The 15,935-nt window shown below is 39.9% G+C and overlaps 1 protein-coding gene and 1 non-coding gene across 4 annotated transcripts in view; one reads left to right on the top strand and one right to left on the bottom strand.

Annotated features, from left to right (window-relative positions):
- The window catches only part of AP3B1 (adaptor related protein complex 3 subunit beta 1), a 305,763-nt gene extending 296,001 nt beyond the window's left edge, over positions 1 to 9,762 (bottom strand). For 2 of the 3 annotated variants that reach the window (XM_010356682.2, XM_030927327.1), the window contains exon 1: positions 9,453 to 9,734. In XM_010356682.2, the coding sequence (XP_010354984.1) occupies positions 9,453 to 9,580 (128 nt within the window). In that variant the 5' untranslated portion in view covers positions 9,581 to 9,734. Of the gene's footprint in view, positions 1 to 9,452 lie in introns of all 3 variants that reach the window. The other variant, XM_010356679.2, reaches the window with a different exon arrangement.
- Positions 4,697 to 4,803, top strand: LOC115896579. The gene has a single exon (XR_004056499.1). It is a non-coding gene; the product is annotated as a U6 spliceosomal RNA (small nuclear RNA).
- Positions 9,763 to 15,935: the final 6,173 nt, after the last annotated feature.

The following is a 15,935-nucleotide window of genomic DNA, read 5'->3' as shown; positions in this document are numbered from 1 at the left end:
TTAATTTCCCCCACATCCTTCTTGACCACATTCTCAACCTAGGCTTTAAAAAACTTGCAGAAAACCCATTCCAAGAATAAAGTTGGGTGATGCCTAGCTCTGCCAACCTATGATTTTGGAACCACCCTACTATGGTTTCAATGTGTCCCCTCCAAAATTCAGATGTTCAAACTTAATGGCCAATGTGATGATTAAGAGGTGGGGCCTTTAAGATTTAGTCATGAGGGCTCCTCCCTTCATGAATGAGATTCAGGTCCTTGCAAAAGAGGCTTCACAGTTTTCCATCCTCTTGCCCCTCCACCTTCTGCCCAGTGAGGACACAGCATTACTCCCCTCCAGAGGATGCAGCAACAAACGGCCATCTTAGAAGCAAAGAGCAGCCCTCACCAGGAAACTAAACCTGCCTGTGACTCAATCTTGGATTTCCTGGCCTCCAAAAATGTGAGAAATAAAATTCTATTCTTTACAAATTACCCAGTCTCAGGTTTTTTGTTATAGCAGCACAAAACAGAGACAGGGCCTTATTCGTTCTTCTCTCATTTGTCCAGCTACCATGCCAACTCACTCAGCTGAATTAAGGACACGACTTCTCATTAGGTTGGTTCCTATCAGCAATATAAATAATCAGTCCATCAATAAACAGATATTGGCTATAAACTGTTCACTTTTGTAGATCTATTAAGTCTTTCCAGCTGATATGCTAAATAAGCCTTCTCTAAATACACGAACCAACGTTATTCATAATAATATGAAATAGAGGAAAATCATTTCCTTCTTGATTATTCCACTTTAAGCTCCTCATTTAAAATTTTGAATTTGGACTGCAGGCAATTTGTTTTTGTCAGTAGTTCATTTATATACACAAGTGCAATACTGTCAAATTATTTCACTATAATACATTTGTCATTCTATGGGCATTTATAACTTTTCATGCAGCAAAAAAGAACATTTCAACCAACCATCTGTCTGCCTTCTTCATGTGCTTTAATCATTCATCTCTGGTAATGTTGCTCCAAATACTAAATATTTTTTTAAATAACATAAAATCTCACATCTTATGATTTAAAAGTTTGAAATTTAATTTTCAGATTTTTCTCCTCAAATTTTACCAGATCAGTGATTTTAAAAGTAACATATCCTATTGTCAAGAAAGAATATTTTCTTGAATATTTATTAAGATAAAATGTAAAAGTCAGAACTGACTCTCCTTCAAGGAGATATGCAAGCAAAGCAAAATAAGATGAAAGGTTTTATAATCTGCTGGAAAGTAAGACTCTGTTTACAGGCAGTATTTCATCAAATTTCTATTCAATGTAGTAAAATCTTATTTAATTTGAAATATATTTCAGGAATTAAATTATATTATAAACGGAACCCTACTGCACCACTGAAATGACAATCCTTAATTTCAATAGTTGGCCCTTTGTAAAACTAATGGTCTTATCTTTATGAAGCCAAAAACAACTAGTTTAGCTGCTAGGAATGCACTGCAGATACTAGTATACAGTTTCTTCTTTTGTTTTTAGTCACCTTGGAACAAATGCTGAAATTTTAGTGAAAAATCAATAAAATACTAAAATTTCCTAATAACTTAATATACCCCTTGTTTAAAAAAAAAAAAAAAGTAGGATCCAGTTTACATATATAGCAAGCAAATATGTTAACATCTCTAACACCAGATCTAATGACCATAAATTTCAATTAGCTAAACATAATTAACAAGACAGATCAGTTACCAAAACTGGAATTATTAGAACGCAAGGTATTTAAATCTTCAGAACTTAAAGATGATCAGATGTATAACAGTATGCTTAAAAAATCATGACTGAAGCACATTTTCATAGCAGCAACCCTGAACTCCTGAGCACAAGAGAAAGGAATTTACAATGAGGAAGGAGCCCGTGCCTCTTCCTGTCATGCTTATGACTCAGGGCACCAATATTTTCAACATCTCAAACTAAAATGTCCTTAACATTTCAAAATTCCAGCATTCCCATTTTCTTCGGTAAATCACTGTTTACACAAACAAAGGCTTATAACAAATAATTTTCTTTCTTTTTTTTTTTTTTGTTGTTGTTGTTGTTGTTGAAACAGAGTCTCGCTTTATCGCCCAGGCTGGAGTGCAGTGGCTGGATCTCAGCTCACTGCAAGCCCCGCCTCCCGGGTTTACGCCATTCTCCTGCCTCAGCCTCCCAAGTAGCTGGGACTACAGGCGCCTGCCACCTCGCCCGGCTAGGTTTTTGTATTTTTTAGTACAGACGGGGTTTCACCGTGTTAGCCAGGATGATCTTGATCTCCTCACCTCGTGATCCGCCCATCTTGGCCTCCCAAAGTGCTGGGATTACAGGCTTGAGCCACCGTGCCCAGGCACAAATAATTTTCAAAAGGTATGTCACACTGAAAAGTTGAATTACACAATTTAACATTAATTGTATACTTGAATTACTGATGGTTAGTTCACATTAACCTTATGTCTCCAAATAAAGTCTAAGTTTCTTAAAAACAAGATAAAGATCTTATAATTGTTATGTATTTTTATGGTGAAAACACAGAGGAATGAACCATACATATGGAATAATCCAAGATTTGGAGGTAAAGATGCCTTTGAAGACTGGGATAAAGACTAAATAAAAATCCTGATTGTAAAGTTAATTCCATACCTACATGACAATTCCCAGTCAGTTAACTCTAACCACAGCAAAGACCCAAGCAATCCCATGGAGAAAATGGTTGTTCTGAACTTACACACAATTAGCTCCAGGGTGATGCTGTAATACAATACAATGGAAATACCAGATGAGGATTTCCTTCTGCATAGGGTCCACTAAATCAGTCGTGCTTCATTTTTTAACACTGGCTAATGAAAGAGCAAATGTTAATGGAATCTAAATCACTGAACAGAGTAAATCTGAAAATATTTTATTAAGCAAAATTACGAGCCAAACACTTTGTTAGGCACCTCCACACAAATCGTAGTCTTTAATATGAGCAGAATGTGTAAATGATTTATCATATAAATATTTAAGAAATATTCACTGAGCAACTACATAAACTGAAAATACAGAATGAGATAAAGGTTTAAATGAGAAATACTAGGATAAGCAAAAAGAAAGTGGAGCAAGCTCTAAACAACTAGACTGTGAAAAAATGTTAAATGAAAAAAAAACACCCAAAAATATGATACAGATACTAGGTAAATTAAGTATTAATAAAAAATGGACTTAAACACAAATAAGTTTAGAACCCCATAGAGAGACACAATGACTCTTTGAGGTATGTCAAATATAATGTGTTACTATTAATAAAATTGTATTTTTAATAACGTATATTCAATAACATCACTCTAAGTAAATGAATCTCACTCAGCTGCACTTCCATATGCCTTCCTGAAAGACACCAGCAGTAGTAGAGATAAAGTCAGAGTTGCTATAATTGCATACAAACCACAGACACATGTAATCTTCCTGCTGGACTCTCCTGAGAATCACTGATATTAAAGGTTAAGAAGGAATATGATAGTTTTCATGTTTGATATTATAAAGTTGACAATTAATAAAATTTAAGTTAAAAAATAAGTCAGGCTTTATTGATGCAATCCAAATACACTGAGTTATATTACTGACTACAGGAAAGCATGCAGTCCTTTGCTTGGATCTAAATTAGCTCTTTGAATCTAAACAAATGAAAAGCCCACCCCAATTTCAACAGGGAGTAAAAATGCTACCTTTCAAGCTGTTCAGGAGGTACTGCATTGCTAAGTTACTGGCCACTAAAGTCACCTTTCAATTGTTAAACCCAAAGGCCTCTTTTCAGCCTTCATTCTATTTGTCCTTACTCTACAACTCCTCACATAGCTGAACATTTCCTTCTTTTAATTTTCCTGTTAGCATTTTCTTCTTTAAACCTTCCTGTGGTTTCCCATCCCTGTGAGCTCTGTCTCTTTTTCTAGTTCTTTTATTCATACTTTATATCCTGGTGTCCCCTGGGTTTTGTCTAAACTGCCTTCTCATCTAACAAGAAGTCTTCCCTGGGTGATTTCATCCATTCCCATACTTTACTGCCTACTATTCAAAATTGTGATGTCTAAATATCCATCTCCCCTGAACATGCTTTTTCTTTTGCAAATCTTCTGGTTTCTACATACGCTGCTTAGCTAAAGAATCCATCTTTCCTCCACCTGGCAAAAACCTCAGGCTTCGAGATCTAAAATGTCACTACCTCAGTGAAGTCTTCACCAACTTTCCCAAATACTGTTAGTTAATACCCTAGTTTAGAAATCACTTTGAAGTACACCATCTTATGAGATCCTCACAAAACAGGCAAGTATTATCACATCCTGTCTAGAAATGAAGAAACTGAGGTTTGAAGAGATCAGCAACTTGAACAAGGAAGCACTACTACAAGTGGAAAACATCAACTTAAATTCAGGTCTTCTGACTCTAGGCCCAGTGTTTTTTGTTTTTTTTCCCCATTTTTATTTACAGAGACAAGGTCTCACTATGTTGCCCAGGCTGGTCTGGAACTCCTGGGTTCAAGCAATCCTCCTGCCTGGGCCTCCCAAAATGCTAAGATTACAGGCAGGGGCCACCATTCCCAGCCTCATGTTCTTTCTAATACACCATGATGCTCTTAAAAGAAAAGAGATTTACAACTCTAGTAGCTTTACTATTGTAATTAAGAAAAATTAACTAGTCTTGTGCTCGCTTCGGCAGCACATATACTAAAATTGGAACGATACAGAGAAGATTAGCATGGCCCCTGCGCAAGGATGACACGCAAATTCGTGAAGTGTTCCATATTTTAAAAAAAAAAAAAAAAAAAAAGAAAAATTAACTAGTCTTGTCTGTTTGTTTCTAGAAATTAATTCCTAATTAAATGTTTAATCCAGTAGTAGAATTATTAAAACTATTTTTAATTATACGCACACATACCCAAATTGGTTAAGATAAAAGAAGTTTGGTTTTTTTTAATGAAGAAAAATAACAGAAAAAAACAGCAACAATAGAAGTTGAGAACATTTCAAAAAGAAGGAAGGGGCCAGCCACAGTGGTGCACGCCTGTAATTCCAGCACTTTGGGAGGATGAGGCAGGCGGATTGCTTGAGCCCAGGAGTTCAAGACTAGCCTGGGCAACATGGCAGGACCTAATCTCTACAATAAATACAAACATTAGCTGGGCATTGTGGCACGCACCTGTAGTCTGAGCCACTCAGAAGCCTGAGGTGGGAAGGATCACTTGAGCCCGGGAGGTTGAGGATGCAGTGAGCCATGATTGCACCACTGCACTCCAGCCGGGCAACAGAGTAAGACATGTCTCAAAAAATAAAAAATGAGAGTACAAAAATAAGTTCTTTACATTTTAAATAAAGAAATTAAAAATCTTGAAGCAAATAATCTAATACACAGGCCTTTTTAGTCAATAAATGAGGTATAGGATCTACTTTCATAAAGTCATCTAATTCTGGTTCTGTTTGAAGGGAGGAGAGGATAAATAATACTGATAAATAAGATTAAATTCATAAAACAAAAATCTAATACTATGACTAGGAAGTACCTAGGCATCATTGAGATGGTTAGTGAAAGATCAGAGAACACAGAGCTCTAGGCCAAGAAGCCAAAGAGCACAACAGTAGAGGGAGTTGCAGCTGAAACATTACCATTTTGCAGCCATTGAGGAAGACAGGTTCAGGAGATTGATCAATGGTTGTTAAATGTAGAAGTGGTCAATTTAAAAAAGAGCAAGACATCTGCATGGTCTCAGTGTCTCCCTACAGATAATTTGAAAAAAAAAAAAAAAATAGAAATGATACAATAGAGAAACTGGACAACCCTGTGACTAGGAAAATTAACATCATGAAGATGGACACCCTACGCCTCCAAATGTAATAGTTTGAGAAGCACGCATCACCTATGGTAGTATTCCGGCCAAGGATACATAACCTGAATCTAAACATGAGGAAACACCAACAAACCCAAAAACTGATTAACATAAAATAAAAAAATAGGCTTGCAATCCTTAGATATGTCAAGGTCATGAAAGACAAAAAAGGCTAAGAAACTATTCCAGATTAAAGAAGACTAAAGAGACATGGCAACTAAATTAAATATATCATCTCGGACTGGATCCCGTACTTGAGGAAAAAAATTCTTGGGAAAAAAGAAAACACCTTTACTGAAACAAACGATAAAATTAGATTACATACTATAGATTGTACAGACATTAAATTTCCTGAATCCAGCAACACTGTAAGTTGCGTAAGAGAATATCTTTGTTCTTAAAAGTTACACATTGAGATTTTAAGCGTAAAAGAACATGATGTGGGGGCCGGAAGCAGTGGCTCACGCCTGTAATCCCAGCACTTTGGGAGGCCCAGGCGGGCAGATCACAAGGTCAGCAGATCGAGACCATCCTGGTTAACATGGTGAAACCCCGTCTCTACTAAAAATACAAAAAATTAGCCGGTGGTGGGCGCCTGTAGTCCCAGCTACCTGGGAGGCTGAGGCAGGAGAATGGCCTGAACCCAGGAGGCGGAGCCTGCAGTGAGCTGAGATCGCACCACTGCACTCCAGCCCGGGGGACAGAACAAGACTCGTCTCAAAAAAAAAAAAAAAAAAAGAACATGATGTGTACAACCGAGTCTCCAATGGTTCAGAAGACACATAACATGAATACGTATATGTGCCTGAATATGCATGAGGAGAGTGAGTGACAGAGACAGTAAGCAAGCAATGTAGCAATTTTTTTAATTGGTAAATCTGCAAAAGGGTTGCTCTCAGTGCTATTGTTGCAACTTTTTTGTAAACTTGAAACTATTTCATCAGAGTAAACCATTAAAAACCAGAGCTGAGGAACAGGGTGAGCTTCAAGTTTTTTTTGTTGGTGTTGTTGTTGTTTTTGAGACGGAGTCCCGCTCTGTTGCCCAGGCTGGAGTGCAGTGGCCAGATCTCGGCTCACTGCAAGCTCCGCCTCCCGGGTTCACGCCATTCTCCTGCCTCAGCCTCCCAAGTAGCTGGGACTAGAGGCGCCTGCCACCTCGCCCGGCTAGATTTTTGTATTTTTTAGTAGAGATGGGGTTTCACCGTGTTAGCCAGGATGGTCTCGATCTCCTGACCTCGTGATCCGCCCGCCTCGGCCTCCCAAAGTGCTGGGATTACAGGCTTGAGCCACCGCACCCGGCCCGCTTCAAGTTTTTTACATAAATTTTGTCATTCGACTTTTTTAAAAGGCAAATAATATTACGGTTTTATAAATGAGAAAATGCGGACTCAAGAGAAATTTAATGACCATTTCCAGAACAGGGGTCTCCTTGTTTCTGTACAATTCCATTAGATTGCAGGTCGACAGCCAAATGTTTCTAATCCCTGGAAGCTTCTCTGGTGGTACTACTTAGAGCTATTTAAAGTTTAAAGCTTTCGTGAGTTGTATGCGCTCACTAATAAAAATACCATACATTTCATCACGTAGTAAGTAGCACATCTAAACTTTTGAGAGAATGGGCTCTAATATTAGAGCCTCTGAGTTCAAATTCAGGCAGTGCAATGTTCTAGCTTTGCGGCCTTTCCCAAGTTAACGATCACGCTCCAATTTCCTCACGTGTAAAGTGGGAGCAGCTGGTAATAACCTGCAGGGTTGTTAAGAAAACTGAATGAGATAACAAATGTAAAGTGGTGACACAAATACCCAATAAATATCTTTTGAGGAACACAATTCAACCATGGTTATTTGCATGTATTACATACCACCTCTAATCAATTAGCTACTTTTATTTTAAATCCAACCTGTTAGGTCACCTCAAGAGCACTGGTCACAGAGTCAAAGCCATAAGTTTTTTGTGTTTTTTTTCCAAATCAGGTCAAAATTTGACAAAAATCTTTTTCCTTTTTTTCTTCTTTTTTTGAGACGGAGTCCCACTCTGTCACCCACTAAAGTTAGAGTGCTGTGGCGCGATCTCGGCTCACTGCAGCTTCCGCCTCCCGGGTTCAAGCGATGCTCCTGCCTCAGCCTCCAGAGTAGCTGGGATTACAAGCAGGAGCCACCACGCCCGGCTAATTTTTGTATTTTTAGTAGAGACGGGGTTTCACCATGTTGGCCAGGCTGGTATCAAACTCCTGGCCTCAAGTGATCCGCCCGCCTCGGCTTCCCAAAGTGCTGAGATTACAGCCTAGAGCTGCCGTGCGTGGCCCCAAATCTGACAAAAATCTAAGAGAAAACATCTTAGATGTTCACAAACCAGAAAAGTAAATTAATTTGCAAAACAGATTGATGCCGATTTACAGGTCAATTCAGTCTAAACATTTTGCTAACAGTAAAGGCAACAAGCTCCGTACTTGCTCTAGAACAATGGATCACCAAATGCATATAATGAAAAATGAAATCAGTTACCTTACTTTTAAACTTTTCTAATCTGGGAAAAAGGAAAAGAAAATATTGTATCGTACATGCCATCTATATGATTTTGATCCTCAATACAGCCAAAATGTAATCCTAATTTCAAGTAGTAGCACTTTCTAGACTACCCAATATTGGTAGTAACGTTTAATTTAAATTTTAATTATACCCTCTAACATATCTGCAAAGCTACCAGCACAGCTATTCTACCTTAATTTAGCATGAATTTAGCGACAGACTATTATGTGACCCTACTGCTTAGTAATTAAAGATTTAAAATAAGAGAAACGTAAAAATGATAATTCTGGTAAATTTAACCACTACCACCACCCCAATACCACCATCCCACCCCCCAAACAAACAACTTGGGATTTCTTTCCATTTCTCGGTGATACTTTTTACAAAACTAAGTGTACCTTAACATTCGTTTTTAAAATTCACATTATTAATTTGTAAAAGTTTAGGATTTGTTCATAGTAACACTCTTAAAATATTTTCTATTCATATGCTTATTTTGGATTGGTGCTATTGTCTGTAGTGCAAAGGATATAATCCAAGAACACTGATACTGGTATAAACCAGTTTGTCCATTCTAACAGCCTAAACCCACCTCTCTCTTCCTACACTCCGGGGTCACAAAATAACTTCCCACAAGCAACACTCGCACTCTCACCTTGATCTCCCTAATCAGGGAATGTATCAAAGTCCGATCCGGCGAACGGTAGATAAACTTAGAAGACTATGCTCAAAATTCAGACTCCTGAGCCCAGACCAAGTCCAATTCAATCAGTGTCTTCAGGGGTGGGATCTAAGCTCACCAAGTGGTTTCCTTTTCACTAAAGTTTGAAAACTACTAGAGACCCCTACACACACACGCCCCAAACTCCCCCAACTGCCACCACCGCCAACCAACCCCACCCACCCACCCGTGGAACACGTTACCGCCCAGCTCTGCTCAGATCTCAGGGCGACCCCGCTCCACTCCAGGGAGCCCACCCGGCGCCCACTCCTCCGAGTCCCCAGCTCCTCCCTCCCATCCCCGTACCCCAAACCTTTCTCCTCACTTCTTCAAATCGCTGCTAAAGAGGCCGAAGGCCCCCGAGGGGGAAATGGTTGAGGTCGCCTCCTGACCCAGCTCCGTCGCCTCCCCTCCTCCGGACTGCTCATTGTAAGAAAAACTGTTGCTGGACATTGCCGCGGTGCTGGCGGGTGCGGGGTTGGTCCTGGTCCTGCCGGGGGTTCTCTCCAAAGGGTTCCAGTCCAGAGGGCACGAAACAAAACTAGTTCTCGTACCGAGGAGCGCGCGCAGGCGCTTCCGGACTCGTCACGGCTCCCTGAGCCGACCTGGCAGTCCACCCCCTGCGCATGCGCAGTGTGCGGGAAGACAGGCTCCCACCCGGGCCGTCCAGGCCTGCGCGGACTTCCCTGCTCCGGGGTTTAGAGGTAGCTGAGAGGCTGCGAGCCCGGCTGCGGAAAGGGAGGCAGCGGGTGGCGAACTGCCAGGCTCCCGGCCCGTGAAGGGTGTCATTGGAGAAGGATACCCATTGCATCCATTTTGATCCCTTAAGGGGTTTCCAGACTCAGGGCAGCTCTTTGGTATACTGTAAAGCAATAGTTTTCGGATTTCTCCGGAAACGCCATTTAGCACGCCAGATCACCTTTCCTAAACCCATCACGATCACTTTGCTTGTTTCAGCTACTCTCCTCCTTCCGGCTTTGCCTTACTTTTTTTTTTTTTTTTTTTTTTTTGAGAAGGAGTCTCACTCTGTCACCCAGGCTGGAGTGCAGTGGCCAGATCTCAGCTCACTGCAAACTCCACCTCCCGGGTTTACGCCATTCTCCTGCCTCAGCCTCCCGAGTAGCTGGGACTACAGGCGCCCGCCACCTCGCCCGGCTAGTTTTTTGTATTTTTTTAGTAGAGACGGGGTTTCACCGTGTTAGCCAGGATGGTCTCGATCTCCTGACCTCGTGATCCGCCCGCCTCGGCCTCCCAAAGTGCTGGGATTACAGGCTTGAGCCACCGCGCCCGGCCTTGCCTTACTTTCATATCCACCCGAAACAACTTTTCTCCCAGACTTTAAGGAGGCCTCTCCCAACGATGGTTTGGAGGATCCGCACAGAAGCGACCATTCCATCCTTGCAACGAAAATCTTGGAGGCTGACCGGCGCGGTGGCTCGCGCCAGTAGGGGACTTTGGGAAGCCGAGGCGGGCGTATCACTTCAGGCCAGGAGTTCGAGACCAGCCTTGGCAACATAGCGAGACCCTGTCTCTGCAAATAATATAAAAATTAGCCGGCGTGGTGGCTCGCGCCTGTGGTCCCAGCTACTGATGCTGAGGTGGGAGGTTCACTCGAACCCAGGAGGAGGGGGTAGCGATGAGTTGAAATCGCGCCTTTGCACTCCAGCCTGGGCGACAGAGCGAGACCCTGTCTCAAAAAAAATGAAAAAGAACAGAAAACGTCTTGGGACCACCTGTTCCAGTTTAGAGCTGAAGTGGTGCGTCCTACTGGCGTCCAGCTACCAAAAATAAAATTGATCACCTTGCGCGCCAGGCGCAGCTGTCATCTGACACTTCTTCCTGTGTCCTGTCGCTGTCGTGTCACTCACTAACAGGCACTAGGGAGCCTAGGCGGGATGCTTGCCTGGCCCCAGAATAGCTCTCCCCGGGTGCTGGCACCCAAGAAAACCTCTTTCCAGGAGTGACTTCCCCTAGCCCGCCTTCTCGGGTGGGTTTCAGAGCCTTCCCTCTCTCCTCCACAGTGCTTCCCGTCCAGGTAGGCGTTAACTCCCAAAGCCTTGGCGGCCAGGTACTGAAACTGTCAAGGGATTCTACCAGGTAGAACGCGAACGTGGAGACCGGCAGCCTCTGGGAAGGCGGTGGGGCGTTTTCAAGGATCGGAGTATGATCTCCAAGTTTCAAAAGGTCAGACTGTCACTGTGGAAGCACGCACGAGCGTGACTCTGGGTGGGAGAGGAAGAAATGTCCTCCAAACCTCATCGTCTGGTTAAATATTGGCAGGTTTTTAATTCGGCTGTCAGCATACTGCTCCGGAGATCCAATGATGATCACCTAAAATGTGTTTGTCAATATTAATCATATTAATTAATATAATTTCATCTACAACTGACTATTGATGAAGATGAGGATGATCATAGATAACTATATATTATTATATAATCCTTAATATATACCACAAACTATTCTAAGTAGTTTTATTTATATATTAATAGTAAAAAGAGTTAGGCTTTGGTTACTTTATTTGTAAAAGGAGAACATTGATATACACATAGCCTAGAAAATATCTGACACATACCTGATTATAGAATTTCTTGGTTTTAGAGTATGTGCACTTTTACCAGATACCCTAAATTTTTTTCCAGCATACTTTTAGCAGTGTGTAATCTTCTTTCTTCACATTCTCACAAACGTTTAGCTTTCTAAAAATGTTTTATTGTCATCAATATGATATGAAGGAATATTATTTGTATTGTAATTTTCATTTTCATGGTCATAATGAACTTGAGAATATTTTATGTGGTTACTCCATTTGCATTTTATTTCCTGGGAATTGCACATGAACCTATTTATCCACTTTTACACTGAGTAGTTTTTCTGATGGACTTGAAGTGTTCTTTATCCTTGAGTCCGTTATTTTTAATTAACTGCTTGATTTCATTTTGTAATATTTTTATTTTCTCACACAGACTCAGGTAGGAGACTGACCTACAATATTGGGGTTTTGGGTTTTGGGGGTTTGTTTTTGGGGTTTTGTTTTGTTTTTACATTGTCCTTGAATGGTGTGGATATTAAGAATATCTGTTCTTCAAAAAACAGGTATAGGTAACTTTTTCTCTGGAATATTATGTATAAGATACAGAGCATATATTCCTGGATGAAATAGATAAAACTTTCTTTTTATCACTAAAAAAAAAAAAATTTAAAAAAATGAGAGCTTTGACAAGAAGGGACTTGAGGCCCTTACTGCCTTAAAATTCTAAGACTGTATATTCTTACAGAAAGATAAAAAATAATAACTCCATGGGCTGTGGTCTAGCATTCCCATATCTCTAGAATTGAAAAATCTTTTATATAGCCATGAAGCTTTCTGACAGAGGAAAAAAAGTCACACTTCCAACCAGAAGAAACATTAACAGAACTAGAAGATTACTCTCTGACACCTGTTACCAAGCCAAACCAGATTTTTCTGTTTCCTTCCAGCATACGTAGTGTCTTGTATTACTGCCAAATAAGTTGGGGTTTTTTTTTCAAAAACTATTTTCTCCCTAATACTTAACAAAACCTTTATCAAATTTTCTGTTTCTGTTTCTGTTCATCTGACCCTCATGATATAGGTGTTAAATGTGGTGTATATTTTCAAGCTTTTTTCTCTAAGCATAGAAAAATAAATGATATATGTGCATATTTCTCCAAATACCAGTTAAAACCATAATACCATTCTGCATCTTACTGCATCTCACTGTTTTAAAGATCTACATAGTATTTCCTTTCATAGGTGCATCTTTATTTATTTAATCAATAGCCTGCTGATACACATGTAAATTGTTTTCAATTTTGGACTATTATAACAACTTTGTCAATGCATGTCTTTGCACCATGCCACCACTATTCCCATTAGTTAAGATTCCAAAAGTCCAATAGCTAGAACAGATGATATGCGCAATTGAAATTTTAGTAGATATAGCCAAATTTCTAACCCGAAAAGAGAATACCAACACTTTCACCAATATTATTCCGTTTCAACACACCCTTTCCAGCAATGTATATTATAAATCTTTTTAATGTTTGCTAATCTGATTGGTAATAATAATAAAATCTTCACTGTCATTTACACTTGCATCTCATTTATTGTAAGTAAAGAGACAGTAAAATTTGTAGTCCAAATAGGAAGTTTTCTTTTTGTTTGTTTGTTTTTTTGAGACAAGTTTTGCTCTTGTTGCCCAGGCTGGAGTATCATGGCGTGATCTCAGCTCACTGAAACCTCTGTCTCCTGGGATTCAGGAGTGATTCAATCACTCAAGTGATTCCCCTGCCTCGGTCTCCCAAGTAGCTGGGATTACAGGCATGCGCTACCACGCACAGCTAATTTTATACTTTTAGTAGAGATGGCATTTCACCATGTTATTCAGTCTGGTCTCGAACTTCTGACCTCAAGTGATCCACCCTCCTCAGCCTCCCATAGTGCTGGGATTACAGACATAAGCCACCACACCCAGCCCCAAATAGGAAGTTTTTGAGACAAAAAGTGATACTAGTCATAATTTGACTGGACAAATACATGTAAACCAGGACTCTGCCAGGGAAATAGGTATATATGGTTACCGTAAACATAACAGATTTAAAGCACACATCAAATGGCTATTTGAATTTTTCTTCTATTAATTTTGCACATTTGTCCCTTGCTTATTTTTAAGTGGATCTTTTATCTTATTGATTTGCAGGCATACTTTATAGATACTGAATGTTAACATTTTCTCATTATTATCTAGAATGTGTTACAAAAATCGATTCAAGGCCGGGCACCATGGCTCACACCTGTAATCCCAGCACTTTGGGAGGCCAAGGTGGGCGGATCACTTGAGGTCAGGAGTTCAAGACCAGCCTGGTCAACATGGTGAAACCCCATCTCTACTAAAAATACAAAAATTAGCCTGGTGTAGTGGTACATGCCTGTAATCCCAGTTACTGGGGAGGCTGAGGCAGAAGAATTGCTCAAACCTGGGAGGCAGAGGTTGCAGTAAGCCGAGATGGTGCCATTGCACTCCAGCCTGGGCAAAGAAGCGAGACTCTGTCTCAAAAAAAAAGAAAAATTGATTCAAAAGTTGTAGGAAACCTGAATAAACTAACTATAGAAGAGAATTGGAAACATTGCCAAAAATCTACCACCAAAAAGGGACTAGACTAATATAGTTCTATTGGCCTATAAGGAGTTTGCTATTTCTGTTATTTTAAACTGTTATTAAACTTTAGCAAAGAAAAAGACAAAGCACTTCCAAATTCATTTTGTAGGTCTGATTTTATTAAATACAAAAAAAAACAATAAACTATTTAAATACTAAACAAATGTTTAATGAAAAACATAAAATAATACAATAGGTTTTGTTATATGATAAAAGAATGAACATTAATAAACTTATAATGATAGATTTGTAAATCATTTAATAATATTTTATTGGCACTTCTGATTTAAAGAAAAAATTAATAATCTAGAAATAAGAGTAAATATTCTTATCATTATTAAGTATATGTAAATAGATATTGATATAGTTTGGCTCTGTGTCCCCACCGAAATCTCATCTCAAATTTTAAACTCTATAAACCCCATAATTTCCAAGTGTCTTGGGAGGGATCTGGTAGGAGGTCACTGGATCATGGAGGTGGTTTCCCCTGTGCTGTTCTCATGATAGTGAGTGAGTTCTCATGAGATCTGATGGTTTTATAAGGGGCTCTTCCGCCTTCTCTCTCCTGCCACCTTGTGAAGAAGATGTCTTCTTCCCCCTCCACCATGATTGTAAGTTCCCTGAGGCCTCCCAAGCCATGCAGAACTGTGAGTCAATTAAACCTCTTTTCTTTATAAATTACCCAGTCTAGGGTAGTATCTTTGTAGCAGTGTGAAAACAGAATAGTACAGTAAATTGGTACCCGTAGAGTGGGGTACTGCTGTAAAAACAACCTGAAAAATGTGGAAGCAACTTTGAAACTGGGTAACAGGCAGAGGCTGGAACAGTTTGGAGGGCTCAGAAGAAGACAGGAAGATATGGGAAAGTTTGGAACTTCCTAGAGATGTGTCGAATGGTTTTGACCAAAATGTTGATAGTGATATGGATTATGAAGTCCAGGGTGAAGTGGTCTCAGATGTAGATAAGTAACTATATTAGTCTGTTCTCATGCTGCTAATAAAAACATACCTGAAACGGGGTAATTTATAAAGAAAAGATGTTTAATGAACTCACAGTTCCACATAGCTTGAGAGGCATCACATTCATGGCAGAAGATGAAGGAAGAGCAAAAGGACATCTTACATGGTAGTAGACAAGAGAAAGCTTCTGCAGGGGAACTCCCCCTTATAAAACCATCAGATCTCTTGAGATGTATTCACTATCACCACAACAGCACAGGAAAAACCTGCCCCCATGATTCAATTACCTCCCACTGGGTCCCTCCCACAACACATGGGGATTATTATAATTCAAGGTGAGATTTGGGTGGAGACACAGAGCCAAACCATATCAGGAATCTATTGGAAACTGGAGCAAAAGTCACTCTTACTATGCTTTAGCAAAGAGACCAGTGGCATTCTGCCCCTGCCATAGAGATGTGTGAAACTTTGAACTTAAGAGAGATGATTAGGGTAACTGGCAGAAGAAATTTCTAAGCAGCAAAGTGTTCAAGAAGTGACAGAATGTTAAAGTTTGGAAAATTTGCAGCCTCACCGTGTGGTAAAAAAGAAAAACCAATTTTCTGGGGATTAATTCAAGCTGCTGCAGAAATTTGCAGAAGTAACAAGGGGCCAAAATGTTAATTGTTA

Source organism: Rhinopithecus roxellana, chromosome 3 (assembly GCF_007565055.1).
Source record: "Rhinopithecus roxellana isolate Shanxi Qingling chromosome 3, ASM756505v1, whole genome shotgun sequence".
Classification (NCBI taxonomy): domain Eukaryota; kingdom Metazoa; phylum Chordata; class Mammalia; order Primates; family Cercopithecidae; genus Rhinopithecus; species Rhinopithecus roxellana.
Note: the sequence above shows the minus strand (reverse complement) of the source record. Positions and strands in the feature narration are given on the sequence as shown.